Raw genomic sequence first — 26,705 nt, forward strand, 5'->3', positions numbered from 1 at the left:
TTTTACTCTAATGGTACTCTCTCATGGCCTTTTGTATCTCTACTTCCAAGCGTACTTCCTGACTCTCATGTCTGCGCCGCATCATGACTTTGCATACCCAAGGCCTACAATATGAATTTTGAACAACAAAAATAGATATCGAGAAGAGCTAGTTGCCCCCTGCCCATGACTAGAAGGAAGGAGAACGAATGAATTATATTTGATCCTTGATAGCCGCAGACAGGGACTCGTGCATGCTCTTTCAACATGAAACGTGCGATACATGAGCGCTTAAAACCTCGGCGCTAAACAATGATACTAGGGTTAGTTGATAGCTTGATAATCATTCGTTACACGACAAGGCTGAGCTGGTGGGAGAGGGGTGGGGTCGCTCACATGCGTCAGATAAATGATTATATCTATTTAAATTTCATGGTCGCATCATCCTATCTCATCCTTCTACAAGAAAGACATTTTACTTAGCGCAGCTTATCTTCTTAGAGAAAACCAACTTACGAAATGTCGCTCAAGTTCTCCATCGACGAGACGGATCCGTTCTTGAAGAAGGTTGAAGGCCGTTATTCCGACTGGAAAGCATTCAATATACTTTGCCAATTCCTTTTACAAGATGATCTCTCTGTGAGACAGGCCGTCAGTCTCTTGCATAATATACTTCCAACAAAGAAGGAAGAAAATCTAGGAGGACAACCGGGAATGCTTGTTTGCGTACTTTTGGACATTGCACGACAAATCCCATACTCCCACCCGGCGCAGATCCAGTTGGTACGGCTCGTGGGAGAGCTAAGAAAGTCAGACAGGCTGACCTTCCATGCCATTGATTATGATCAGGTGCGAAAGAATACTTCATAAAGAGCTGATAATGACACAAACAAAGAGTGAGAAACTTACGCTGTTGTAGGGATACTCCTTTTATACGAGCATGCCTGATTTAGGAATGACCTTGCGAGAATGGTCGCCATGTATGTTGCTATTCCCCAACTCTACGAATGCCCCAAAGATTGTACACTCTGATACTAAGATCATACAACACAGGGACTATGGGGTTTGATGAAGTGGCACACGGTGTCAATATGGCTGCATTTGCGGCTCGTCTGTCAGCCAGTGGAATAATAAACGGAATCTCATTTGCAATATGGGATATGAGAGATAATCTAGAAGAAGATGATGAGAGTGACCTTGAGCACTACTCTGAATACATCAGCTGCGCAGCAATGTGGATCTTATGTTCTGGACAGTGGTTTTTTACCGAGATGGTCTACGTTCAACGTAGTCCAGCTGATCTTGCGGAGGTGGGACCAAGTTGGAGAACTGGATCACTTTACAAAGGTCCCATCCTCGGCTTGGAAAGATGGAAATTTTGGCAAAAGGCATTTATTGCGGCTGCAGAAAGCGTTCATGCCAATGAGGAATGCAAAACATTGTCGCTTAAGTCTGCCAATATCATGCAGGCTTTGGCGGAGAATGTCACTTGGTGATAATTGATTTCCTTTTTATAAGTTGTGACAGTTGGTGATAAGTTGGTCTGTTTCAGTGTTTCCTTCACATGTTATCTGTTGTTGCAGCCTGAATTGTGTAAGACTTTTATGTATTAATATTAGCATCTCTTTGTTGAATTCGCGGCTACGAATAAATTGAGAAGCTATTTCTTGCTATATAAGCTAGCATACCTCGACACAATTGTAGTTGTATCACAGTACTAGGTTCAACAACGATGTGTATGAATAGGAGATGCTGAGACATGCAATGCACTTTGTTCCGAGGCCACATCTACTCCATACGTAGTCATCGATTGCTGGAGGCTGTATTAAACTCTTCGAATTGTCTTGTCTCTCGCGTCAAGCAACAACATCTGAAACAAGTTAACAAAGGCTTATCTGTTCCCCGGGGCAATGAATCCAATGATTTGCAAACTACTCCGTAGATCCAAAGGATAAGACCATCCCATTCTATTGTCTCCTTGAACCTCCACAATGTATCTGCCTAGTTGGCTAACCGCCGCATTTATATTTTCGATTTTTCAAACGGCGGCAAATGTATGAGTCAGGGGGCTGTGAAATCGACTGGCAATTGACTCGTAAGCCCATATCCCGAAGCTCGACTCTGGCAGGTCAAGTTCAACGAGCCATACCGATCATGATCTAGCCTCTCAACCACTCGTCTGGACTAGGAAGCTCGGTGGTCCAGTCAAAAAAGCTTGTCATTGTATCGAACTTGACACATTAATCCGTGCGGCGGCGTCCTTGTCGTCGTCATTTTCAGCCACATGTTCGGGGTTTGACATGAAACGCTTTTGAAAATCTGACCCGTGAATGGTTACGGAGTATGTTCTGGGCGGCTTTTAGGGCCATGCTTGGTTAGGAGGAAGAACATGTGGGGATGAGAACTCACCAATTAAGATTGCTACTGCTTTTTTCCAGACAGCATATTTTCTACCAAAGCAAAAAAAAGCATTATCATTCGCTAGTTTCAGATCTGGTATTCTGCATTTGGCAACTCGCCGTAGCCAAACGAGAATTTGTACTTGAGGATGCTCGATGGGGACTCCTTATCATGGCTATGTTTTTGTGGTCAGACCCCTTGTGGCTTTCAAAGACAGTCTAGACACCCATCATATATGCATAGTACGCGTGGTTCAGCATACACAAGCTTTGTATTGTGCACCACGGAGTAGACGCCGACCACTTAGCTTTGAAGCATGACATAGTCCCCTTAAAACAATCATGTTAGTTAGTTAAGCAGAGTGACTTGATACTTTAGTTTAATCTCGAAAAGTCCAAATTTGTCTGTCAACGTTGTCGTTCTCTGTATTGGCAGATAACTGCAAAATGCTCGTCAATCTAGTAGGGGTTCTATGTCTGGCGCTGTCAAGTCTCGTTCTCGCGCAGACAGATAGTAACATACAAAATGACCCGATTTCAGTGTTTGTCACGTCACCCGGCTCAGGGTCTGGGAACTATGTCTTTGCGCTCAATGTTCCCTCAGGCTCTGAAGATATCTACTTTCACCTCTCCGGCCCGGCAGCATACTCCTGGATTGCGGTTGGAATGGGGTCAGAAATGAAGGATTCACTTATGTTTATCGCATATTTGAATTCGACTGGAAATGGTTTGTGTATCCCAAAGTCTTTTGATAGGAATTCCGCTAACTTTTTGTTTCCTCTAGGTGTCACACTCAGTCCGCGAATCAGCACGGATAAGACGGAACCGAGTTATTCATCGAGTATCAATGTCCAAACCCTTTCGGGTACTGGGGTAGCAAATGGCACCATCTCTGTGAATGCTCGCTGCACAAACTGCACGAAATGGAACAAAGGGTCCCTGGATTTGAAGAGTACAAACCAAGCATTCATCTACGGACTTGGACCCAGCTCTGGAAGTCTCGTCGAGCTACAGAGTAATTCACTCTCAGCCAACCTTGAACGGCATTCGGTATATGGTAAGCAATCGAGGGAATCTCTTGTAGACTACAGTCACTAAACAGAATCAAGGCAACTTCGTGATGAACATGACCAAAGCCACCGGCGGAACCGACGGCACCACCCTCCTGTCAACATCATTCTCATTCATTACAACCAGCAGCGGCGCCACGCAGGATGGCAACCAAACACCAGATGGCAATTGGCCCGTCGTTATCCACGCCGCCGTTCTCTCCGTTGCATTCATAATCATCATGCCCGGAGGAGCCATCTTCCTCCGCATCATCCCCGCAAGCGTTCGATGGCACTGGGTCAACCAATCTCTCGCCACCATCCTCGTCGGCATCGGCGGCTTGATCGGTCTTTGGCTAAGCACACTGTACAATCGCTCCAGTAGCTACAACTCCACCCATCAGATTCTGGGCATACTATGTGTTATTGCAGTGTTTGTGCAATGGTTCCTCGGGTTTTGGCACCACTATCAATACAAAAAGCACCAAACTCCCACCAAGTATGGCGCCGTACATATGCACATGGGGCGCATAATCCTCGTGTTTGCCATCGTGGTCGGCGCGATAGGTTTGTCATGGTCCTTTGTGAAGACCAGCGTCATCATTGCATACGTAGTTATTGGGGGCGTTATTGTGGCTGTTGTTCTTGCGCTGTCGATGTTGAAACGGCATTCCTCGACATCGCTCTCATTTCTGAAGGCTAAAGGCTCGGATAGAGCTTTGAATGCGGAGGGTACCTATGAGAATATGGATGATCCGTTTTCGAATCGTCATGAGTATCGGCCGTATGAGTTGAATACACCTTTGGCGAGCTATCCGCACAGGAATGAATCTAGGTAGTGGGATATGTATAGCATTTAAGGGATGGGAGTTTCGGAAACATACAGCGTCATTTTCTTTTGGCATTCCAGGTTCTTCGCAGATAATATGCTTTGCGCTTGTATTTTGCATATGATGCGTATAGATCTCACGTACGTAAACTCAATTCTGTTCTTGGTTAGCCTTTGTAAGAGGGTTGAAATACCTAAACTTACTAGCTATTTTTGTGTTTTCCGAATCTGTGAATGCTTCGAGGACCATCAAGAGCATCGTTACCATCTCCAGGGGGACGTTTGATAACGTATTCAACATTTCGAGAATCATCTAGCGCAAGCCATACGTCGGGACTTTTGAGCGGTATCTGAGTTCCGAGAGGACAGACAAGCTGGTAACGTGTCTCTCGTTCTCCGTAACAGATCAATCCCGTGGATGCCATGCTAGAAAGGGCTGCAGAGGAACATTCGGGGCGGAATTTGATCGTAGCATTGCGATAAGGCTTTGATTCTCTCCAAGTTTGAATTCGTAGGGGAAAACGAGGGAATCGTGGAAGTAATGCCTTCATCTCGACGCGTATGATTATACACAGTATGTGTATGGATTAAGCTCAGCTGAAACGCCCTGTAATATTGGGATTTAGCCCCATATCAATCGCACTTAGCACAGCCACCAACTGTCTGTCATCGTAAAGCCACAGGAACCCTACGCCACAGGTTTCACTGCCATCCCATACATATATACGTAGTAAGAAGAAGCCTACTACGAGTATATAGGTTAATAGCCCATAGGTGATGAGTGAACTATGGTATTCTGTATAGGGTAATTGTTTGTATGCATGTCAACCAACCACACAGGATATGCGGATCTAGAAGAGGTGTTGATCCGGAGACATCCTGTTGCGAGTGGGATTCCACTTGCCACGATATGGAATCAACCTCGGTATTCCGAAGTTGGAGGCTATCCAACTCCTGGTCAATCCACTCGTGCGAATAGAAAAAGGACGTCTCATACGTAGAACTCTTAGCATGCTTGCTCGAATGATTTGTGAAGAGGTCTTATCGTATGATCACGGATCGTATAAAATCATTAAAATGAGGAAGCCTACGGTACCTCGCGGACTCCACCCAGTCCCCACACGTGCCGCTCCCCCCGGCCATCTGGTTTCTCCTCCTGCTTTCAATACTTCATAAACAACAACAGACGACAACAGACGACAAAATATTCAATTCAGTCATACTGCGACGTTGTGAATACAATGAGTCATTGCATATAAGACATATTGTCGAGTTTTGGAATTGTCGACGACCGGACATTCACCCCCGCCATGGCCGACTCTAAACGATCCGTCGTCGACCGTAAACAACGAATTCTCTCGCGGCGAGAGATCGAAGGACTGATTGCCCAAGGTCGACACATTGTGATATATGATGGAAAAGTTTTGAAAACAGATTCGTGGTTGCAATACCATCCTGGTGGGCAGATCTCAATCAAGCACATGGTTGGTCGCGATGCCACGGACGAAATCAATGTGCACGTCTCACCCCTTTCTTTGAAGAAACTTTATCGTTAATTCGTACTGACAATGACTCGACACACAGTCTACACTCGGTAGAAGCCCGCCAACGCATGCTCGCATACCAGATCGGACGTATACAAGGACGATGGACCAATTTCCTCCCTCCAATCCAAGGCGGAGAGTTTCGTCTGTACAATAAGGATGAAGCGGCTAGGTTAGATGACTCTAGCGACGCCAGCTCACGCTGTTCTTCCCCCATCTTTGACGAACCAATTGATGAGAAAACCGGCCTGCGGAGGAGAAACTCAGTATCAAGTGTAGCATCGTCCGCTTCACCTGTGTCATCACATGATGAAAAGTCAGAATCACATTTTTCGTTCCTGGATGCCCGGACACAGCAAGAAATTGCCTTGGATACTGCCAAATATCCCGCTGTTGATGCCGCTTCCCAAGAATATATCGTTCAGAAATACCGTGAACTGGACCAGAGAATTGCCGCCCAAGGCCTTTACAACTGCAACTACTGGGGATATTTCAGGGAATGTTGTCGATATTTTCTGTTTGCTGCATTGAGTTATACCTTCCTGCAATGGGGCTGGTACATGCTATCTGCAGTTTTCCTCGGATGTTTGTGGCATCAACTCGTCTTCACAGTGCATGATGCCGGTCATATGGGCATTACCCACAATTTCCAGGTGGACACAACCATTGGCATGACCATTGCTAGCTACATCGGCGGATTGAGTTTATGCTGGTGGAAACACAACCATAACGTTCATCATATCGTGACCAATGCCCCCGAGCATGACCCAGATATTCAACATTTGCCATTCTTCGCAATCTCACACCGCTTCCTAACCAATCTTCGCACCTCATATTATGGAATAGTCATGAAATATGACTTTGTCGCCAAGATCTGCTTGCAAGTTCAAAACTATCTGTACTACCCCATCATGCTCTTTGCTCGGTTCAATCTGTATGCATTGAGTTACGTGCATCTTGTCATGGGGAGAGGCCCGAGAAAGGGCCCAGCCTGGTGGCATAGATTTTATGAGATTGTTGGAGTTTGCTTCTTTTGGACCTGGTTTGGATATGGAATTTTGTACTGCACGCTTCCAAATTGGTCGACTCGAATTGGCTACCTTCTCATATCGCATATGGTCACTTCTCCGCTTCATGTGCAAATCACACTCTCTCATTTCGCCATGTCGACTGCTGATCTGGGAGTAACCGAGTCTTTCCCTCAGAAAATGCTCCGCACAACCATGGACGTTGACTGTCCTACTTGGTTGGACTTTTTCCACGGCGGTCTCCAATTCCAAGCGATCCATCATTTGTTTCCACGTATCCCTCGTCACAATCTTCGAGAAACCCAAAAACTCATCAAAGAGTTCTGCCGCGAAGTCGAGATTCCATATGCCATCTTCACGTTTGTGGATGGTAACAAGGAAGTGATTTCGCGTCTGGCCGATGTTGCGAAGCAAGCGAAGATAATGGAGGAGTGTAGGAAGTCGATTGCTCGGGAAGGTGTCTTTGCTACTCATCACTAATTGTGGACCTTTCAATCGACTTGGTTGCATGCGCGTTTGTCCTGAAAGAGGGGTTGAAAACCATCGCGCTCTCCTTGTGGACCGGAAGCCCTGGAGGCTTTTCATAATGTAGCAAACCACAGGCAAAAATCAAAGTTGATATCAATGATGATGTAGATAACCCTGTCTTCCCTCCCTGTCAACCGAATTAATATTAAGTGGTTTGCCATTGTCCATCCGTCATATACGAATTATATAAACCGAGAACCGCGAACACGCAACCCATCTATTCTCTTGGGGTCCTCGATGTCATAGTTGTACCATTTGAAGCCCGGGTAGTGTGAACTTTGAACCCGTGAAGCGTTTGAAGAGCATTAGCGGGTATTAATTGACCCAGTTCTTGGATATAGTCAGATCAAGGCTCATCAATTGATGATATATATATCTAACTATATATTTGAAGAAATTCCCGTGAACAACATGGCCATTTTCAACGGTTTCACTCAAAATTCTTCTCTACTCAACACTACATGTCGAAAGGTGAGTGAGGAGCTGGTGTAGATTAAGAAAAAGGGCAGATAGTGATGAATTTGAAATCCTTTGGAAAACTGATTCAAATGTTGATACAGTCAGTTACCTAGGTAGGCAAACTCGAGTTTCTGAATTAGGAAATCCTTGCGCCACACCGAGGAGGAGACCGCACCCTCGATGACAAACACCAGGGGGGGCAAGAATGAACACGTATAACTAACTACGGGTCCAGGGATCGATCTATCCAGGTAATTGATAGGAAGATGATGTTCACCGATCAAAATCGTCTACTTTTGCCCTGGAATGATAATCATAAAGACTTTTTTTTTAAAAGTCGATGAAGAAGTTAAGCTTGTATTTAAAGAAGATATTACATAATAAGGCAAAGAACGTGGAAGAGACAACATAGTAATTATAATACGGAAATAAAAATCAATATAATAACCTCATCACATCACGTTTAGCAAGTAGCGCCAATTGCTGCGTGGACGATAAAGGTATCGTCCTCTGCAGAGTACGGAACTTGGAAACTGTACGTTGTTTGAGTGCCTGACAAAGTCTTGCCATAGGGGAACTGTCCAGGGGCGACATGCTTGGGGTATGTGGAGCCATAAAAGAAGTGAACTTCCTGGAGATTGTAGGCCGGGTTGTTGAGGAGATAGGTGACGGTAAACTTGGTTCCACTGCGGACAATAGTGAAAGTGCCCACGAGAGTGGCCTTGGATATGTCATTGTTTCCAGCACCCAAGTAGAGGTTGCCGCTGATCGGAAGTGGTCCGGACAGCACCCAGCCCCAGTTGTTACCAATGCCCAGAGATCTGAAGGTGGTATCCGAGCTGCCGGGGCTTGTTGCGTATCCATAAGCCGTGCCGCCTCCGCAAGCTATAGGGGTGGTGGGAGTTGGGGCGGCGCTTGTGGTAGGGCTTGTGGTAGGGCTTGTGGTTGATGGGGTTGTTGTGGGAGTGCTGCTCGTCACAGGAACTGATGAGCTAGGCGTGGGAGTTGGCACGCTGGAGCTGGGCACGGCACTGGTGCTCGGGACGACGCTGGAGCTTGGGACAGCGCTGGAGCTGGGAACAACGCTAGAGCTTGGGACAGCACTGGAGCTGGGGACGACGCTAGAGCTGGGGACAGCGCTGGAGCTCGGGACGACGCTAGAGCTTGGGACAGCACTGGAGCTGGGGATGGCACTGGAGCTGGGGATGGCGCTGGAGCTGGGGATGGCGCTGGAGCTCGGGACGACGCTAGAGCTTGGGACAGCACTGGAGCTGGGGATGGCGCTGGAGCTCGGGACGACGCTAGAGCTTGGGACAGCACTGGAGCTGGGGATGGCGCTGGAGCTCGGGACGACGCTAGAGCTTGGGACAGCACTGGAGCTGGGGATGGCGCTGGAGCTCGGGACGACGCTAGAGCTTGGGACAGCACTGGAGCTGGGGATAGCGCTGGAGCTCGGGACGAAGCTGGAGCTGGGGACGGCACTGGAGCTTGGGGTGGCAGACCTCGATGGGGTTCGAGAACATGACTTGGTTTTCCTGGTGGAAGTCGTCACAGGCGTGGAGGATGGCTTGTGTGTTGAAGAACATGACTTGGTGTGTTTGGTAGAAGTCACAGGCGTGGAGGATGGCTTATGTGACGAAGAGCATGACTTGGTTTTCCTGGTAGAAGTCACAGGCGTGGAGGATGGCTTGTGTGACGAAGAGCATGACTTGGTTTTCCTGGTAGAAGTCACAGGCGTGGAGGACGAGCTTGATCCGGAAGAGCTCGGGGCTGAGGAAGTGGGAGACGTACCCTGAGAGCTGGGGCTTGATCCGGAAGAGCTGGGTGTTGAGGAAGTGGGAGACGAACCCTGAGAGGTAGGGCTGGTTGTCGATTGGGAAATCGAAGTTGAACTTGTAGAGGTCGACGAGACACTGGACGTGGTTGTCGTCACTGTTGCCGGCACGGATGAAGGTGTCGAAGTAGTGTAGGGACAGACGTACACATCCGAGGTCTTGGTGATTGTGACGGTCTCCTCTGGGTGTGTATAGGTGCCTGGATAGTAACAGGTCGACGTCGGGTAAACGTAGACTGTTGTCTCGGGCACAGTGACAGTTGTTGCACCAATGGTGTAGGTGCCAGCTGCTGGGCAAGTGTAGACCGTAGAAACGATGGTGGTCGTTACGGTGCCTTGTGTTGTTACAACGCTGGCATAGGGAACAGTGATTGTAGTAGGCGAGGGTACGACAGTCGTGACACCTCCAACTGTGTGAGGTCCTGGAGCCAAAGAGGTGGTTTGGGCAGCAGCGACTGTTGTTGGTGCTGTCACAGTGACAGTAGAAGCTGGGATGGTATATGTGCCCGGTGATGGGAATACAGTAACTATCGGGGTAGGGGCTCCGTGGGAAGTTGTTGCTAATTGAACATGTTAATTCAATGCATGATCCAAAACACCGCCTAGAAAGCTATCGTCGAGACTTACCGCTTGCCAGACCCGTAATGGTAGTGGTATAGGTAGTGCATACCCAGTCCGTTATAGTCTGGACAATGACATAAGGAGTGGCTCCATTGCCTCTCGCTACCAGGGAATCATCTCGGACATTCTGTTGGAAACCGAGTGAAGCCCCGACAAGGCATGATGCAAGAAGCGCGAACTTCATAGTGAATGTCACTGAAGTTGAAGCCCAAGCGAATGTATATCAAAAACGAGAGTAAGGGCTCTTGAAACCCTTCGCGGCAGAAAGAATGCCCGCTGAACGAGTGAAGCGGTGTTGATGGTACCTGGATTAGGGTCCGGATGCAGGCCTGGCCATACCAGGCCAGAGTGCAGAGGGTGTCCAACTAACTTATACTACACATGATAGTCACACCGGCCCACGCCAAGTCAATTCCGATAGAACAGTACAGAGTCCAAATTATGGGACGGATAAACGTTCGTCTAAGCGATTGCATTATTGGGCCGGGATTCGACAAATCCATCGTGGCGTCGGCCGGCCGGGGCCGTACCCAGCGCCAACGAAGGTTAAACCCGAGCACAGCCAGTCAATAGGGGCAAGGAGGTTCCGGTATACGAGCACGCTCAGGAGCGCTGCAAGCTACACGGTGGGATATAGCTTGTGGCGTTGGCCCATGTCAGGAACGCGGGTTTTGAGCGAGGCTCTTCCTGGGTCGTACAAGCTTGCGGCCCACTCGTCGGCAAAAATTTCTCTCGTTCCCACGCTCTTACAACCCGCTCGTATTTACCAAAACAAAGCTCATAGACCAATTGTTTTCGCATTTTTACGACTGTCGCTGTTTTAACTGCGATGATAGCCAGATATCTAGGGCAAGTGCCTTTGTACCTGGGTCTGGGGGTAGTGATGTTCTGTAATATTTAAGGATGTCCTTGAAGAGGTATACCATAGATTTTATAGTGCGAGAACATACATCATCTTAAGACCTAATTAACAATCTCATTATAGATTATCTTAAGCGCTTCGTAAGATTCTAGTGTGTATACCACGTACTTCCATATACATTACTCCGTAGTTATTTAACTAGTTAGTTAAGTTAGTTAATAAACTTTATCATACATATGTCATAGAATTCCAGCAAAGAAATAGGACTAACTTACGTATATCTGGCCCGAAGGATCATTCGTTGGCTTCGTATTTCCGAGCAGGCATAGTTGGACCCTGGAAATAACGTAAAATTGCTCTATGATAAAGAGACAAGGCGTTCGTACACTTCGTATTCATTCAGGCAGGGGAGAAACTCTGAACTGCGCAATTTGGGTCCGGGCTTGAAAGCAGGAGTAGCTGAGATGTGTCGATAACCCGAGTCCAATATGTGGTGAGCTCACGTACGTGCACTAGTTGGTTGATAAGCGAGTGACTAGTTATCTACTACGGTACAATAGGAAAGCGGAAATTGACGCTTGTGAATCGGGCAGGGAGGGCGTTGAAAAAACAAAGAGAACAAAAAGCAGACTCCTGTCGATGCCCTTTGGGGAAATTACGGTAGGGTTCTTGGCACCAATCTTTTTAAGATCACGTGCCACCTGAGGTCACATGAGATCTCATCCGTAAAATCCCTCCCTATAACTACGTATACGAATAAGTTTCGATTCTCGAAGAATCGAAAGTCGAATTGAACAATATGAAAAACGATAGATCCTCAATTGAATCCATTTTCGGGATAGTATAGGCGCATTCCTCTATCATTTTCAATGGTAGTGGGCGGGCTGATTGGGGCTTTGTTGTGGCGCAATGGCTTCGTGTGGTGGACCGGAGCCTATTCATAGTTGAAGTGTGATTCTGAGTTATAACTATTGATTCTAATAACTAATAAAGCTTGTAACTAAGTTATGTGACTTGTGTAAGATAAGCCCGTCTTATGCCCTGTACTACGAATATTGCCCTGACAGTGCCAGTGTTGTCTTAGGGTGGCGGTGTTGGGACGTTTCCAGGTGGCTCTTCAATGACCCCCGGCGATGAATTTCGTTTGCGTATCATTCCACCGAAGCAAAAACAAGTAACTACATCCTATGGAAATGCTTTCTAATCACGAGGTATTAAACTGAAGCGGTCTTCCTTCAAATAAACATCCAACTTAAAAAGGTACCCTATCTAGAACTCATCCAAAGCTCATATTGTTCTTCACATCGGTTTGAGCTCTCAATTACTCGAGCCCCTCGACTCATAAAGCTCCCTAAACGCACTATCCGTTATCAACAACTTCTGCGGCGAATCCAACTCGACAAGTTCCCCTTCCTGCATAAGCGCCACTCTATCAAAATCCATAATCGTTTCCAATCGATGCGCAACCGCGAGGATCGTGCAATCACTGAACTTTTCGCGAATGACGCGCTGCATCAATGCGTCTGAGACAACGTCTACGTTGCTGGTGACTTCGTCTAGGACGATAATTTTGCTGCCGCGAAGGAGGGCTCGGGCTAACGAAAACAGCTGGCGTTGACCGTGAGAGAAGAAGTTCGCATCTAGGTCAGCTTCAATGCCACCCTTTTCTTGAACAAGGTCCCACAGTTCGACGCTGCGGAGGGCATCTTCAATTTCTTCAGTGCTATGTGTGCCTAATGGATCTGCATTTACCCGCACAGTACCACGTGTAAGGAATGGTTCTTGCGGGATTGCGTTTAGAGCTGCACGTAGTTTCTGGCGAGGTACATGTGTGATATCAACGCCGTCAATGGTTATGAAGCTTCCTGGTTCAACCTCGAGCATGCGGAACAATGTTGCCAACAAGGAACTTTTCCCGCTTCCACTTCGTCCACATATTCCAATTTTCTCACCAGCACGAATGGAGAGCGACAGATTCCGGATTACCAGCTTCTTATTTCCGCCTTTGTTGTATGCCGCGGAAACATTATGGAAGTCTATTGCTCCAGTCGGAGGCCATGGTCGAGAGGTACCGTCGCTACCACCATCAGGCAATGGCAAAACCTCGTGCGGACGATTCTCATTTTCTGTAGTTGTAACGAACTCACGTATTCGAGCAATAGCACCAATAGACGTCTCAAGGTCCGTCCAATTGCGAATGATCATCGACAGAGATTGGCTGAAAGTAATAACATTCAGAATGGCTAAGCCAACATAGCTAGCACCAACTTGACTGCGCAGTTTGACAATCATGACCATTAGAATTACTCCCAGACCGGTGACTGTCAGATCAAGGGTCAACCCAAGCCACCGTTGAATACAATAAAGCAAGTAGAATGGCTTTTGAGATGCATCCAGTAAGACTAGGTTCTGTTCTTCGAATTTGGAAGACCAGCCAAAGGCGCGGATTGTCACTAGACCGGAGAGACTCTCAAGGAATTGAGAGAAGAGTGGTGATTTGGCTTCCAGGTCGAGTAGACGCATTTGGCGTGATGTTCGAAGGTAGAACTTCTGTAGCACCCACAATAAAAGGAAGACAGGCGGCATCGTGGCGGCAAAATAACGGGCAGAAATACACATTAGAATGGCAGACATGACACCACTGGAAAGTGAGAGAAGAAAATCAATCATAGCATATGGAAGATCGTTATCTATCAACGTCATGTCTTGACTGAACCTGTACCATGACCATGTTAAAATACTAAAAACGAAGAATTGAACGAACCGCATACGGTTCACAGTAATACAAGTGTGATGATGCACTTACCTATTCGTTGTCGTGCCTATATCCACCGATGTAAAGAATGAGAGAGGCGCATTCAAGACCGCGGTCAAAAGCCGCGCATGTAAAGTTTTGGCACTTCTGGGCGCAAAATATAAGATATAATGATAACCACCGCCCACAAGACAAATCATTGTACTCATCATCAGCATGCCGTAAACTCCCAAGTATAAGCCATTAACGCCATTACCTTTTTTCTCAGCGGCTTCTGACCAAAGATTAACGACATACTCGCCGAGCTTGGTTGCTACTCCATACAGGATATATAATGTGGCCCAGAGCGCCGACGATGCCCAGTGGACGGAGCTCAAATAATACCAATAAAGCGACAAATCACCGCTTTGGCGAGTGAGATCCTCTTGGGCGATATGCAATTCGGTGTTCTCTTCCTGATCCAGTTTTTCGTCCTCCTCTTCGATGAGGGTCGCATAAACTGCATTTGCTGGTTTTTTTTTCTCAATATCGTCTTCCTTCGACGTCTCAGCCTTGTAGTCTGCTTCTAACATTGCAACATAACCTTCAGATGCTTTGAGCTGTTCGAAAGTTCCTTGTTCAGCAATCGAGCCGTCAGCTGTCATAGCTATAACATTATCTGCATATGATAGCCTATGCACGGCATGTGTGACCAGTAATACAGTGGTGCCCAATCTTCGGAACAGACCCTGCTGGGAGAACAGACGTGTAAATATGCGTTCCTCTGTATCGGCATCAAGCCCAGAGAAAATATCGTCGAGAAGAACAACGGTTTTGCGGGCATATACGGCACGAGCAAGAGCTAAGCGTTGTTTCTGGCCACCTGAGAGGGAAATACCAGACGTTCCAACTTTGGTGACTAGAATTTATCGATTAGTAATGCGTTTCATACAGTTCGGACTATTCAGCTTTCACTTACAATGGCCATTTGGCAATATAGAAACATCCTGGTCCAGGGCACACCCCCTTACCACAGTTCTATACCACTCTTCGTCAAATTCGGAGAGACCAATAATATTATCTCGCAAAGTCGCATTGCGAATCCATGGAGTTTGGTCAACAAACGCACATTCCTCAAAGTTAGTATACAGGAAGCCCTTTGAGGATAGTGTCTCTCCGAGGATGCCCTTCAAAAGCGTACTCTTGCCACACCCAACAGGACCAATCACCATACACAATTGACCAGTAGAGACACTGAAATTGACGTCACGTACAACAGGCTTCTCATCATTGGTCCATGAGAAACTAGCGTCTCGTGCGACTATCGGTTCGGAATACCGTTTATAAGCGGCTGTAGTACGACTCTGCAACTGTATACCTTCTTCCTCTAATGGCGGATCAATTGAAGCGGAAGTGGTCGTTTCCTCGAGACACAATCGGTTATCTCTTCGCTCGTCAGATCCAAGGTAACCTTGAATACGGTTGAGAGACGCCATCGCCGCATTCATCATGGGAATGGCACGAACCAGTTCGTTCATAGGCGAACTGAGCAGAGAAATCAATGTCAAAACCGTATACGCAGTCTCGGCATCAAGAACGCGGCCTTGAGAAACTATCACAATCGTGTAGAAAGCAAGTGTGGAGAATGGAGCTAGGACTTGTAGAAGATTACCCAAGAAGACGCGTACCATAAGCAACTTGCGAAATAAACCTGCCACCAAAAGCTCGGTAACTCTAAGCCCCTGAACCATTTCGCCCAACCAGTCAGTGAACCCCAGCATTTTCACCGACTTCATTGACGCCAGCATCGTAGCCGTTACATCAACGCGAATCTGGATACTTTTCATCCATCTCTTTTGTGCCTGGCCCATGAGATTGGCAATAGCTAGGATTCCGACAGCCGAAACGAGAGCAACGATTACGGGAGCAAGGCATGCAATTCCGAGTTGGCGAGAAAGTAAGTAAATTGCAACTGTCAATTCCATCGGCACGGCCCAGAATTCGTGAATTAGCAGAAACCCATTGCAGACAGCCTGGGAGTCACTGGACATGAGAGTAACGGCGACCGAGTCATCGAGAGCCGTAATATTGAGATCGACGGTTTTGGCATATATGATGCTAATCAGGCTACCACGGACGCTGGTTATCAAACGGTAAGTCATATGGTAGTACCACCCATTCGATAATGCCAACCCAAGAAGAACGAAAAAGAAGGCACCTGTCAGGGCCCAGCCTATATCTTCAGATTGGGACAGGTCACTGGCAAAAGATATTGTCCGGGACAACAAGAATGGTTGCGCATAACGGAAGACGCTTTGCGATACTCGTGGGAGAATGCAAACGAGAAACGGTCTGAAATTTGCTCTTAATACCGCCCAGAAGAGAGCTCTCGAGCCTTCTTTGGGCGAAGTGTTCCATGCCTGCTGCATTCGGTCTCGAAGGACCCTGGAGGACATCTCACGATCAATAGGGTACAGGTCATCATTTTGCAAAAGGCGACGGAAGCCAGTCGTCATAAGCCAGTTCAGCCAGAAGAAGAGAGATCTGCTGTATATCCCACTTGTCTCTTCGGGGGACAGGTTTTGATACGGTTCTAGTAATATGCCTCGTTTTTCTGTTGCCTCTGCAAGCAGTACCATAACCTTGACGCCGACCATGCTTGCAAAACATCCAGCGATAGATCGACTTGCATTGGTGGTAAACAGTGTGCGCAAGCGTGCAATATCAAAGATGAGAGTTAATAGCAGATACCCGTTTAGTATCGCGGACGGCCTGATGGATCGAATGTGTTCCAAATGCGATAGCACAGAAAGACCCACCGTGCAAACAAACGTCAAGGTTGCAGCGGCAATGGTGACTTTGGTGCGTTCCGATGTACTAAGAGCATGCATTGCAAGTAAAACTAGGTTTATTGCAGCAAATACCACCATGAAGAGCAGTTTGCTATCATATAAGAAGCCTCCTCGGGCAACTTTTGGACGCTTGCTGCGCAAGGTGAATATGCGATATGGCATAACAAGAAGGAGTAGGGCCGATGGGATCATGCTGAACATGGTATCTTCGAAGAGAAGCGTGAAATCAAAGGCTGTTTCTGCTGCAGGGCCAAAGGAATTGATGTCTCCATAGTTGGAAAGGGTCGAGCTGTTTTGCTCTCCTGTAAATAGGAGAGTTTCCATATTGTAGAGTGTCTTTTTCCTTGAGAGGAGATGATGGGAAGTAAATTCAAATAAGCTGAATATTGCTCTTCTGCAGTTAACTGCTCCCCTACTTATACTCTTCAAAATCAAGACTCAGGAGTCCATCAATTGCGGGGCAACTCTTAAATCGACATTGAGCATATAAATACACCAGTAACACTCGAGTAGGATGATGGGATATAAGTGCGGTCTTTGTTCTTGAGTCGATCGTCAATGGCTGTAGGGAGGATGGGAACGACGTAGGCAGAACAATAAACGAGCGATTGAGCGGTGATTCTGGAGGAATATTTCCCAGTTGATGGACGAATAAACAAGCGCTAGTGCTGGTAGTTGCATATGTAGATAAAAGAAGAAATAGGCAGCAGAATAAGAAACAAAAACCAGCGGTGGTGATAAGAAGGTTGAATTGACGCAATCCAAAAGAAGGAGCGGCTAAGACAACGCTTTAGTAAGGCACCAACACCAGACTAGTTAACTACTGGATGTAACATCATTCTCTGAATCTCTAGCAAATTGCAGCATGGTTAATGACACTGGGCGTGACTCACCATTCTGTGTTTGTGATAACTATGTCAATACGAGTAGAGTAGTAAGTACGAGAACACTACCCCAGTACGTATGATATAGTAGTTATCTTGGGACCTTTAACCTTGGCAGTTCTCTCGCATTTGAAGCGATGTGATGAGACGTATTCTATCCTGTCCACTTTGGATCTGGGGCAATCCCTTATCCGGAAAACCCAGCATCAACATAGAGTGATTCATGGATGATACTGAGGCTCAATTGCGCGAACTGAAAGAGATTGGTGGGAGCATGCCTTGATGCCTCAGGCATGGATAGAGTCCCTTATCGATAAGTTAAGGATGTTGTCCCTCGTTTGACTTGGATGATCAACCTCAATTGTTCCCTCTTTCTTCTCTGCTCAGACAGACAAGAAAGTACAAAACTAAAAATACTAGGAAAACAAAATGTCGTTTACAGAGGTGCTGTTTCCAGTCTGATTTTCTGGTCGGGAGTTGCTCAAGAATTACCCAAGACTGACAGTCTCAAACACAGGTGCCACTTTCGCAATTGACAAACCAGTGGCTGGAATGGGACCAGGTAAGAAAGACATCCATTTGCATCATTCAAGATATGTTTACTCACTCGTTTAACAGGATGATAAGACATTGAACGAAATCAGAAACTTCAAGGAAACCAACAATGAAGCTGAGTTGGAAAAGTGTCTCAGGAACCGTTAGTGCAACTACCACTACGCATGCATTCCAATTCTGACGATATAAAGGAATCCAATTCGGCACCGCCGGTCTCCGCGGCGAAATGCGAGCTGGATTTGCATTCATGAACTGTCTCACTGTCATCCAGGCTTCGCAGGGATTAGCAAAATTCCTCAAAGCGCGTGACGAAAAGCGTGCCATTGAAAATGGTATCGTAATTGGCGCTGATGCGCGACACAATTCGGCCAGATTTGCAGTCCTCGTTGCCAATGCCATGCTTGCCATGGGGTTTAAAGTTCAATGGCTTGGACCCATCGTTCCTACTCCGTTAGTAGCATGGGCTACTGGCCATACGGGGGCTGCTGCTGGCGTTATGATTACTGCTAGTCATGTAAGCATCGAAAATTCCCTTGGGCGCGAGTAGTAAGCTAACTTTTCTATGCAGAATCCTGCCAAGGATAATGGATATAAAGTGTTAGCAGCCTCTTCCTCTCGACTTATACCACTCACCTACTAATTTGGAATTATTAGCTACCTCCAAGGGGGCGTCCAAGTGAATACACCCTGGGACGCCGAGATATCGCAACACATCCAGGAAAATCTAGTACCATGGGAATGTGCCTGGAGGACAGGGACTGAAAATGAATTCGGCAGATCTACCTATATGGACCTCACCCCTAAATGGGTTACTGCTGTTGCCAATTACGCTGTAAGCCGTTGACATATCATACCTCCTTTCTTTCGGCTTGACTCGACTGCTGATGCCCATTATAGAGATCCACCGTGCCGCAAGTCCTTCTCCCAACACAATTCTGTTATACACCTCTACACGGCACGGGAGGCAATTTTCTACCGCACCTCTTACATCAAATCGGTATTGGGACCCAAATGATTTGTGTCGACAAACAGTTAGAGCCCGATCCAAACTTTCCCACTGTCCCCTTTCCCAATCCTGAAGAAAATCATGCTCTCGATCTTGCTATGATGACTGCCGAGGCAAATAGCCGAGATTTACTGATTGCCAATGATCCTGACGCTGATCGGTTTGCGGCAGCTCAGATTATCCCTGAGTGAGTTTGATGCATTCGCTCTATTTCCATTCATCACTAATTCTTCTAACTTTGGCAAACAAACAGACGCAGATCCTGGTACACCTTCACAGGCAACCAAATGGGCGTCCTCCTCGCCGCCCACATAATCGAAAATATCAAACCCTGCCCCAAAAAGGGATACTACATGCTCAACACCACCGTCTCCACAACAATGCTCTCCAAAATGTGTGCCGCGCACGGCATCAACTACCGCGAAACTTTGACGGGGTTCAAATGGATGGGCCGTATCGCGCGCGACCTCGAAGAGAAAGAAGGCTACATTGTCCCCTTCGCCTTCGAGGAGGCAATCGGATACATGTTCTCCGGCACAAAATGCTATGACAAAGACGGATTAACGGCCGCAGCAATCTTCCTCCTCGCCGAAGCCCACTGGCGGAAACAAGGTCTAACACCGTTCGATAAATTAAATGAGCTATTCAAAAAGTACGGCCACCACGAAACATTCAACAATTACTTCCGCTCCCCGAGTCCACAAACAACAGCCGATCTATTCGCCAAAATCCGCGCTGGCAACGACAAATGGAAAAAGGGCGCAAAATTCGGCCACAAGACGAAATTCACAATTACGCGCTGGCGTGATATGACATTGGGATATGATTCGGATACACCCGACAATGTACCCGAGTTACCGGTTGATCAGGGCAGCCATATGTTGACGCTCTGGCTGGATGAGGATATTAAATTTACGTTGAGGGGGTCAGGGACTGAGCCTAAGGTTAAATGTACACCTCCTTTTCCCATGCTTATCCCTTCCCCTGTTCTGTGAGAATAGTATGCTGATTATGTTGATAGTTTACATCGAGTCCTGGAGCGACGACCAAGACAAAGCCATTCGCAGGGTCTGCGATGTCTTCGACGCTATTTTGTCGGAATGGATTAAGCCTCTGGCGCCGACGATGACTTATGCTGAAGAACTGTTTACGTCTTCTTCGCATCTGTACAAGAGTTTGACTGATTAACCAGTCCAATTCGACATAAGTTAATTTGGGGGGCATTTGGAAATCTACCATACTTGGCTATGAAAATATGATCAAACTTATGCAGGTGGTTTGGTCTCATTTTATCAAGTCTATTATATATGCACTACGCAAAGTCTATCCAAAATACTGTCTATGAAGTAAACAAAAGTGAATTGCAACAAATAAAAAAAAATCATAGAATTCTACACAGAAATATAGGAGAGACAGAAACATAAAAATCGGGAAAGCACATTTCCCTCGCTAGTTGACTAGCACAGTAATACATAGTATAATTTGTCACACAAAAATATTGCAAACCATCATGGACGAGACAAGGCCAAGATTATAACAAGGAAGAGAAGAATGGACGCAAATGGAGGTTTATGAGGAAATGAATACAGGGAATTATCTATCTTTTACTTGACATCAGCTTAGTCTTTCCATGGAAGGTAGGAGGTTTCTTGTTTAGAAGTGGATGGCCTTGGAATAGGTGGCCATGGCGGCCTCCTTGAAGGCTTCGGCGAGGGTAGGGTGAGCGTGGCATGTGCGGGCGACATCTTCGCTGGAGGCGCCGTATCTGTGGAATAAGGGTTAGTATTTTTGTTGTAGAGAACTTGGAGAGGGAAACACCTACTCGATGGCCAAGGTGGCTTCGGCAATCATCTCACCGGCGTTGGGGCCAAGGATGTGGACACCGAGGATGCGGTCGGTCTCAGCGTCGGAAAGGAATTTAACCTTTATACGGTGTTAGTTTCTGTCATTGATTATGGAGGCACGATCTTATTGTTCAAAAGGGTATACATACCAAACCTTCGGTATCCAAGTTGGTCTTGGCACGGCTGTTGGCGGAGAAGGGGAAGGTTCCTATTGACAGTTAGAGCTGAACATAGACACCTGGCGAAGGGCTGACATACCCTTGTTGTACTTGATGCCAGCCTTCTTCAATTCGTCCTCGCTCTGTCCAACCCAGGCGACTTCAGGGTGGGTGTACATAACGCTGGGGATGGCAGCGTAGTTGACGTGACCGTGACCTTTGGTGATGTATTCAATAGCAGCAACGGCCTCTTCCTCAGCCTTGTGGGCAAGCATAGGACCGAAGGTAACATCTATAAACATCAGTCAGCGCGTCTGATCAAATTGTCCCTAGGGTTGGCTGGTACATACCGCCAATAACACGGATGTGAGGAAGCTTAGTGCGGTATTCCTGGTCAATGACCAATCGGCCCTTGTCATCAGCCTCAATTCCAACGTTCTCGAGTCCGAGACCGTCGGTGTATGGTCGTCGACCGATGGCGACAAGAACAACGTCGGCGTCGAGAGTTTGTTCCTTGCCACCCTTTGCGGCTTCGGTGCTGACGGAGATGGTGGATCCGCTGGTGTCGCCCTTGGTGACCTTGGTGTTGGTCAAGAACTTGATTCCCTATATAGCATGCTCGTATTAGCGGTGTCGACACGAAGAATAACGGAACGAGTTAAATATACCTGCTTGGCAAGAATCTTCTGAGCAGCCTTGGAGATCTCAGAGTCCATTCCGGGACCACCGATCTGACCCAAGAATTCAACAACGGTGACTTCAGAACCCAATCGGCTCCAGACAGAGGCCTATATTGTTAGCCTAGCCTACATAGCGGAGTATAGATACATACCATTTCCAGACCAATGATACCACCACCGATAACAACCATCTTCTTGGGGACTGCCTTGAGCGACCTTAAATGACACGATCATTAGCCGCCACCAAACCAACCAATTGGAATTATTTCCCACTTACAAAGCGCCAGTGCTTGTGATAATTCTCTCCTCATCGACCTGAAGACCGGGGAATGGCGTAGACTCGGATCCAGTAGCAATGATAATATTCTTACCGCGCAGAACGCGCTCGCCACCATCCATCAAGTTAACCTTAACTTCGTTCTCGTTGAGGAAGCTACCAGTACCCTTAACGTAGTCGACGCCGTTTTTCCTATGCAAATAGCTGTCAGGTATGTATTCCGCGGGAAACCGATAACTGGAAAACAACGCACTTCAAGAGAAACTCGACACCCTTTGTAAGACCTTCAACGGAGGTATCTTTGGCCTTTTGCATCTGTTCCAAGTTGAGTTTGACATCTCCGACCTCGATACCGCGCTTTTTCGTGTCGTGGAGGATCTGGTGATATAGATGCGAGTTGTTGAGAAGGGACTTTGAGGGGATACATCCGACGTTCAAGCAGGTACCACCGAGGGTTCCACGTTTCTCGATACAAGCGGTCTATATCGTTATCGCAATGTGTGTAAGTCGATAGCCATTGAGTTTGTTGAATCTCGGTTTTTCCGATGATTGTCGAGGAAGGAAAAATCTCACCTTCAATCCCTCTTGTCCGGCCTTGATAGCAGCAACATATCCAGCAACACCACCTCCAATGATGACGAGATCATGCTCCTCCGCTTCAGAGGCATATCCGCGACGACCAAACAGGCCCAAGGAGGGAGCAGGAACGACGGAGGAAGGAACGGCGGCCTGAGGTCTCACCGTGCGGAGAGCGCTCCGCGCAGGAAGCATTGAGCGGAACATGGCGTGGATGTGTAGAGGAAAAACAAAGTATCAAACAGGAAGAAGAAACAAACAAACCCCAGATGCAATTGATTGGGGTTGGAGGGTGAGGATAGAGATGGGGATGTGTTTTTGTCTTTTGGAGGTCCAACGTCAGTCGGCCAAGTTCGAAAGTTGTCAAAGCAAAAGCTATGCGTATCGTCACGTATGGTCATCCGTGTATTCTATATGATGATAAACCAATCAAAGTGCAAGTATAGTTACTTACCGGTTACAGTCACGTACTGCCATTAAATACCGCATGTAATCGGGCCGATGTTACGGAATCCACCGGGAGAGCGGTTACTACTCTTTATCAACTCATCCATCTCACTCAATGTGAATTCAATGTTCAATGTTCAGTAATCTAGTTATTCATTGATGGCAAATCAGAGATACTCTAGTCTACCTCAGCGTGGCAATTCTCGCCTAACCACATAATAGATCAAATCATGACGTTTCATTAAGGCATCATCATCGCCTAGCGTCAACGAGTCCCATGGCCACACCCAATGCAATCATGAATCTGTCGTAGACACCTCTTCATGTGCCGTCTTTGCCGCCTCCGGATCCATCAAGCTCGCCTTGCGGTCAGGTGCCTGTACGAAATCTCCGTTCTCCTCTTTAAGGCGGGCAAACGTCTCTTCAGCATCCCAGTTCCATGGTGTATCGGCCGCAAAAAGAAGATCCATATCTTCAAGCGTACGCTGATTGCTCTCGAGATATAGAGCCCAAACCATGGGGATAGTAAGGATGTTGCAGACAGCAAATATGTAGAGTGTCTTTTCGCCAATTGAGTTGAACATGACGGGGCAGACAAGCATCTGGTGGGATGTCTGTCAGTCTACATTCTTGTAAGATAAATAGAAAGAGGAGTACTCACCAACCAGCCATTTCCGATGCTCCATCCGACCACGCCCCAGGCATTACCACGAGCACGAACTGCGAGCGGGAAGATCTCAGCAGGATAGAGCCAAGGCACTGTCAACCAAGTAGCCCCGAAGGCGGCAGTGTAAATAAAGATCATAGACGCTGCACCCGCTCCGTATGAAGAGGCTTTAGAGACATCCCCTACGTTTGAAGCGTTGATGGCAAGTCTAGAGAGTCCGCCGGCGAGAAACATGGAGATAGCTTGCGCAATGGAGCCCCAGTAAAGTGTCCATCTTCGGCCGATACGGTCTAAAGTGAATACACAAATCAAGGTACTGAACTGTAGATCTGTTAGTAAGTCAAGATCCGAATTCCGTGAGGAGGGCCGCCATACCATATAGAATATGTTGTTGAGGCCACTGATCCATTGGCTTTTCTGTGCATTGAACCCGGCAATCGAGAAGATAGTTGGTGCATCTATAGAGAAGATTAGCAAAAAACTCAATGCACCAAGAAAAGAGTATGACCAAGAACATACAGACTGTAACTCCCGCAATCCCAGTCCATTCCTGCATAATCTGCAACCAAATAACCAACTGCACCCTTCTCCCAAGATGCAACTTCCCAGACTTGTACCCAAACAGCATCGCCAGATACGAATGATCATGCGTCATCGACTTTTCTAATTCAGAAGTTTGCAAGATTTCGCGAAATTCTAGGTCTGCTCTGGCGCGTTCTTCTGGCGTAGTGTTGCCACGCAAACGACCGAGGATGTATCGAGCTTCGTCTTCCCGGCCGACTTTGACAAGCCAACGGGGTGATTCGGGGAAGAACCAGATCATGCCAAAGAGCATGAGGAGGAAGATGATTTGGAAGGCTATGGGGAAGCGCCATCTGAAAGCTGATTTCCCGCCGTCGATGAATGAGAGACCACTATTATGATTTTCAGTGGATAAATGTAGGTAGGGAAGGGATGGATACGTACAATTCCATCCAGTAAGCAATAACAACGCCGAAGATGTTCAAGGTGAATTCAATGGCGATGAATTGTCCTCGAGAAGTGTGCTCCTATATCTAGTGTTAGCTTTATACAATTGATATACACCATGAGGCATGCATACACTTGTTTCCGTCGCCCACACCGGAATGATAGCATTGAGAATGCCAGTACCAATCCCATTAACCGCTCGAGCTACAACACATCAGCCGACGGCTCTCAACAACCCCCAATAAAAATAATAAAAGTATACAATACTTACCACAAATCATCCAATTATGGTTCTGTGCAGAAGTCTGCAAACAAGCCCCCACAATCCCCCAAATCGTTCCCAGTGCAATCGACCTAATTCTCCCAATACGATCACCAACCCATCCTCCCAAGAGCGCACCGAAGAGTGTCCCCAAATAATACACGGAGACAATACCTCCCTGAAGCAGACTATTGGTAACGATAGGAGTTGGAGTACCGTCGACGTCTTTGGTATAACCGAATTTCATGAGATCAATGTAGTTCTTGGAATTGTTGACGCCGCCCATTAAACCCTGGTCGTAGCCGAACATGAGGATTGATAGGGCTGCGGCACAGTTGATGGCGATGAGAAGCTGCCGCTTCTCGAAGCGGTGGGCGACGTTCCATGAGCTGATTTTGTCGCTCATTTTAACGGCGTGTTTGTTTTATGTAACTACGTATTCGCAAAGAATTGAACAAGGCTCCTCGAAGCAATGAATGTCGAGTTCGGAAATTCTTTCCCAGCTTTCTGCAGATCCGGGGAAACGGCGACTATTTAAACTTGAGCACATGTCCAAGTACCTAACCATTGTCTGACATGTACATATGCGTGCCTTTGGTCTACATGTGGAGTGTGATGCTGTGGGACTGTTACCAGTCTCCAGTACGAAGGTGGTCAGACTTTCCGTCGATCCTCCACTTGCGTCAGAAGATGCATTGGACTTGTACTCGTCGTTATAGTACATACAGTAAGTCTGCTACCGTCCTTATGGTCAATTGTATGATAGTGGAATTACAAGGATCATTTAACCCTATCAAATCCTAAATACATAGTTGTGAATGTTGTACAGACCGGCATGGAAATATGGCACTTGTTCGAGATGTACTACCATGTATCACGCATCTGGATGAGAGGACTGAAACGCAGAACATGTAGCCAAGAACATGCAAACGGCCGGAAAGAATTTCGGGCATATTGACAATCTCAATTTCGGGTTGGTAAAAAAAGATCCCTTGATATGTATACACATCGGGGTTCTCCACGGGGTACATGATATGATTCGGACCACAAACAAGCTGATCATCCGTTAAAACAAAATCACTAGCCTAGAACTGGAAGTTCCGACCATTTAACGACATGTGCAATCTCCTTAATGCAACCGTAATCCCAGGCTTATCTACTTCGTACAGGCGGGATTATTGACTCGCGGAACGAGTCCGTACTTACTCGCCAAGTGGGGGTGATCAACAGAGGCCAAGTTCCTATACGGCAACCCGGGGTCACCGTGTGGTTATGAAATTATCCGGAGATGGTCTTTGAACGACCAAATGCTATGTTCCTCTGAAGCCATTCAAAGAGTAGACAGAGGTAAATGGTGTTGGTTTTGTGATCTCAACCATCGGAGTTGCGCCGAATGCGTCAATCATTGCCGGAATGGGCAGTACCATATAAAAGAGTAGAAAAGAAATACATGGGAAATGTGCTTGCGATGTAGATGTCATATATGCCCATGTATTCCACTTTCTCTCTCATGAAGTCACGCATGCTGACTCTGAATCACGCCCATTTTAGTTTCTTCGGCTGCATGCTCGATGTTAAATTTGAGTTAGGTCTTAGGGTTTGCTTCGTGCTCCAAGGCTCGGAAACCATCAGACAAGACGTTGGACATTTCATTATCTCTGC

General features: G+C 46.9%; 8 protein-coding genes across 8 annotated transcripts; 4 read left to right on the forward strand and 4 right to left on the reverse strand.

The window, feature by feature from the left end:
* Positions 1 to 498: 498 nt before the first annotated feature.
* Positions 499 to 1,475, forward strand: EYB26_004802 (uncharacterized protein; the record flags this gene model as incomplete). The annotated part of the gene is made up of 3 exons (XM_054264093.1): positions 499 to 828; positions 899 to 959; positions 1,033 to 1,475. The coding sequence occupies 3 exons, from the start codon at positions 499 to 501 to the stop codon at positions 1,473 to 1,475; spliced, it is 834 nt and encodes a 277-aa protein (XP_054120068.1).
* Positions 1,476 to 2,825: 1,350 nt separating this feature from the next.
* EYB26_004803 (uncharacterized protein) lies at positions 2,826 to 4,266 on the forward strand (the record flags this gene model as incomplete). The annotated part of the gene is made up of 3 exons (XM_054264094.1): positions 2,826 to 3,105; positions 3,163 to 3,435; positions 3,488 to 4,266. 3 exons carry the CDS (start codon positions 2,826 to 2,828, stop codon positions 4,264 to 4,266), a joined length of 1,332 nt encoding a protein of 443 aa, XP_054120069.1.
* Positions 4,267 to 5,566: 1,300 nt separating this feature from the next.
* On the forward strand, positions 5,567 to 7,308 carry EYB26_004804 (uncharacterized protein; the record flags this gene model as incomplete). The annotated part of the gene is made up of 2 exons (XM_054264095.1): positions 5,567 to 5,772; positions 5,841 to 7,308. 2 exons carry the CDS (start codon positions 5,567 to 5,569, stop codon positions 7,306 to 7,308), a joined length of 1,674 nt encoding a protein of 557 aa, XP_054120070.1.
* Positions 7,309 to 8,278: 970 nt separating this feature from the next.
* Positions 8,279 to 10,454, reverse strand: EYB26_004805 (uncharacterized protein; the record flags this gene model as incomplete). The annotated part of the gene is made up of 2 exons (XM_054264096.1): positions 8,279 to 10,209; positions 10,277 to 10,454. 2 exons carry the CDS (start codon positions 10,452 to 10,454, stop codon positions 8,279 to 8,281), a joined length of 2,109 nt encoding a protein of 702 aa, XP_054120071.1.
* Positions 10,455 to 12,449: 1,995 nt separating this feature from the next.
* On the reverse strand, positions 12,450 to 17,042 carry EYB26_004806 (uncharacterized protein; the record flags this gene model as incomplete). The annotated part of the gene is made up of 3 exons (XM_054264097.1): positions 12,450 to 13,848; positions 13,939 to 14,785; positions 14,846 to 17,042. The coding sequence occupies 3 exons, from the start codon at positions 17,040 to 17,042 to the stop codon at positions 12,450 to 12,452; spliced, it is 4,443 nt and encodes a 1,480-aa protein (XP_054120072.1).
* A 989-nt stretch (positions 17,043 to 18,031) lies between these two features.
* EYB26_004807 (uncharacterized protein) lies at positions 18,032 to 20,351 on the forward strand (the record flags this gene model as incomplete). Its single annotated transcript, XM_054264098.1, has 9 exons — positions 18,032 to 18,046; positions 18,120 to 18,164; positions 18,221 to 18,299; positions 18,349 to 18,671; positions 18,726 to 18,754; positions 18,812 to 18,989; positions 19,055 to 19,350; positions 19,417 to 20,114; positions 20,185 to 20,351. 9 exons carry the CDS (start codon positions 18,032 to 18,034, stop codon positions 20,349 to 20,351), a joined length of 1,830 nt encoding a protein of 609 aa, XP_054120073.1.
* A 465-nt stretch (positions 20,352 to 20,816) lies between these two features.
* On the reverse strand, positions 20,817 to 22,905 carry EYB26_004808 (uncharacterized protein; the record flags this gene model as incomplete). Its single annotated transcript, XM_054264099.1, has 10 exons — positions 20,817 to 20,928; positions 20,986 to 21,086; positions 21,157 to 21,215; positions 21,266 to 21,457; positions 21,516 to 21,771; positions 21,834 to 21,953; positions 21,998 to 22,061; positions 22,123 to 22,314; positions 22,376 to 22,602; positions 22,696 to 22,905. 10 exons carry the CDS (start codon positions 22,903 to 22,905, stop codon positions 20,817 to 20,819), a joined length of 1,533 nt encoding a protein of 510 aa, XP_054120074.1.
* A 536-nt stretch (positions 22,906 to 23,441) lies between these two features.
* Positions 23,442 to 25,449, reverse strand: EYB26_004809 (uncharacterized protein; the record flags this gene model as incomplete). Its single annotated transcript, XM_054264100.1, has 7 exons — positions 23,442 to 23,747; positions 23,807 to 24,133; positions 24,188 to 24,270; positions 24,332 to 24,726; positions 24,779 to 24,861; positions 24,915 to 24,985; positions 25,053 to 25,449. 7 exons carry the CDS (start codon positions 25,447 to 25,449, stop codon positions 23,442 to 23,444), a joined length of 1,662 nt encoding a protein of 553 aa, XP_054120075.1.
* Positions 25,450 to 26,705: the final 1,256 nt, after the last annotated feature.

Source organism: Talaromyces marneffei, chromosome 3, assembly GCF_009556855.1.
Source record: "Talaromyces marneffei chromosome 3, complete sequence".
In the NCBI taxonomy this organism is placed as follows: Eukaryota; Fungi; Ascomycota; class Eurotiomycetes; order Eurotiales; family Trichocomaceae; genus Talaromyces; species Talaromyces marneffei.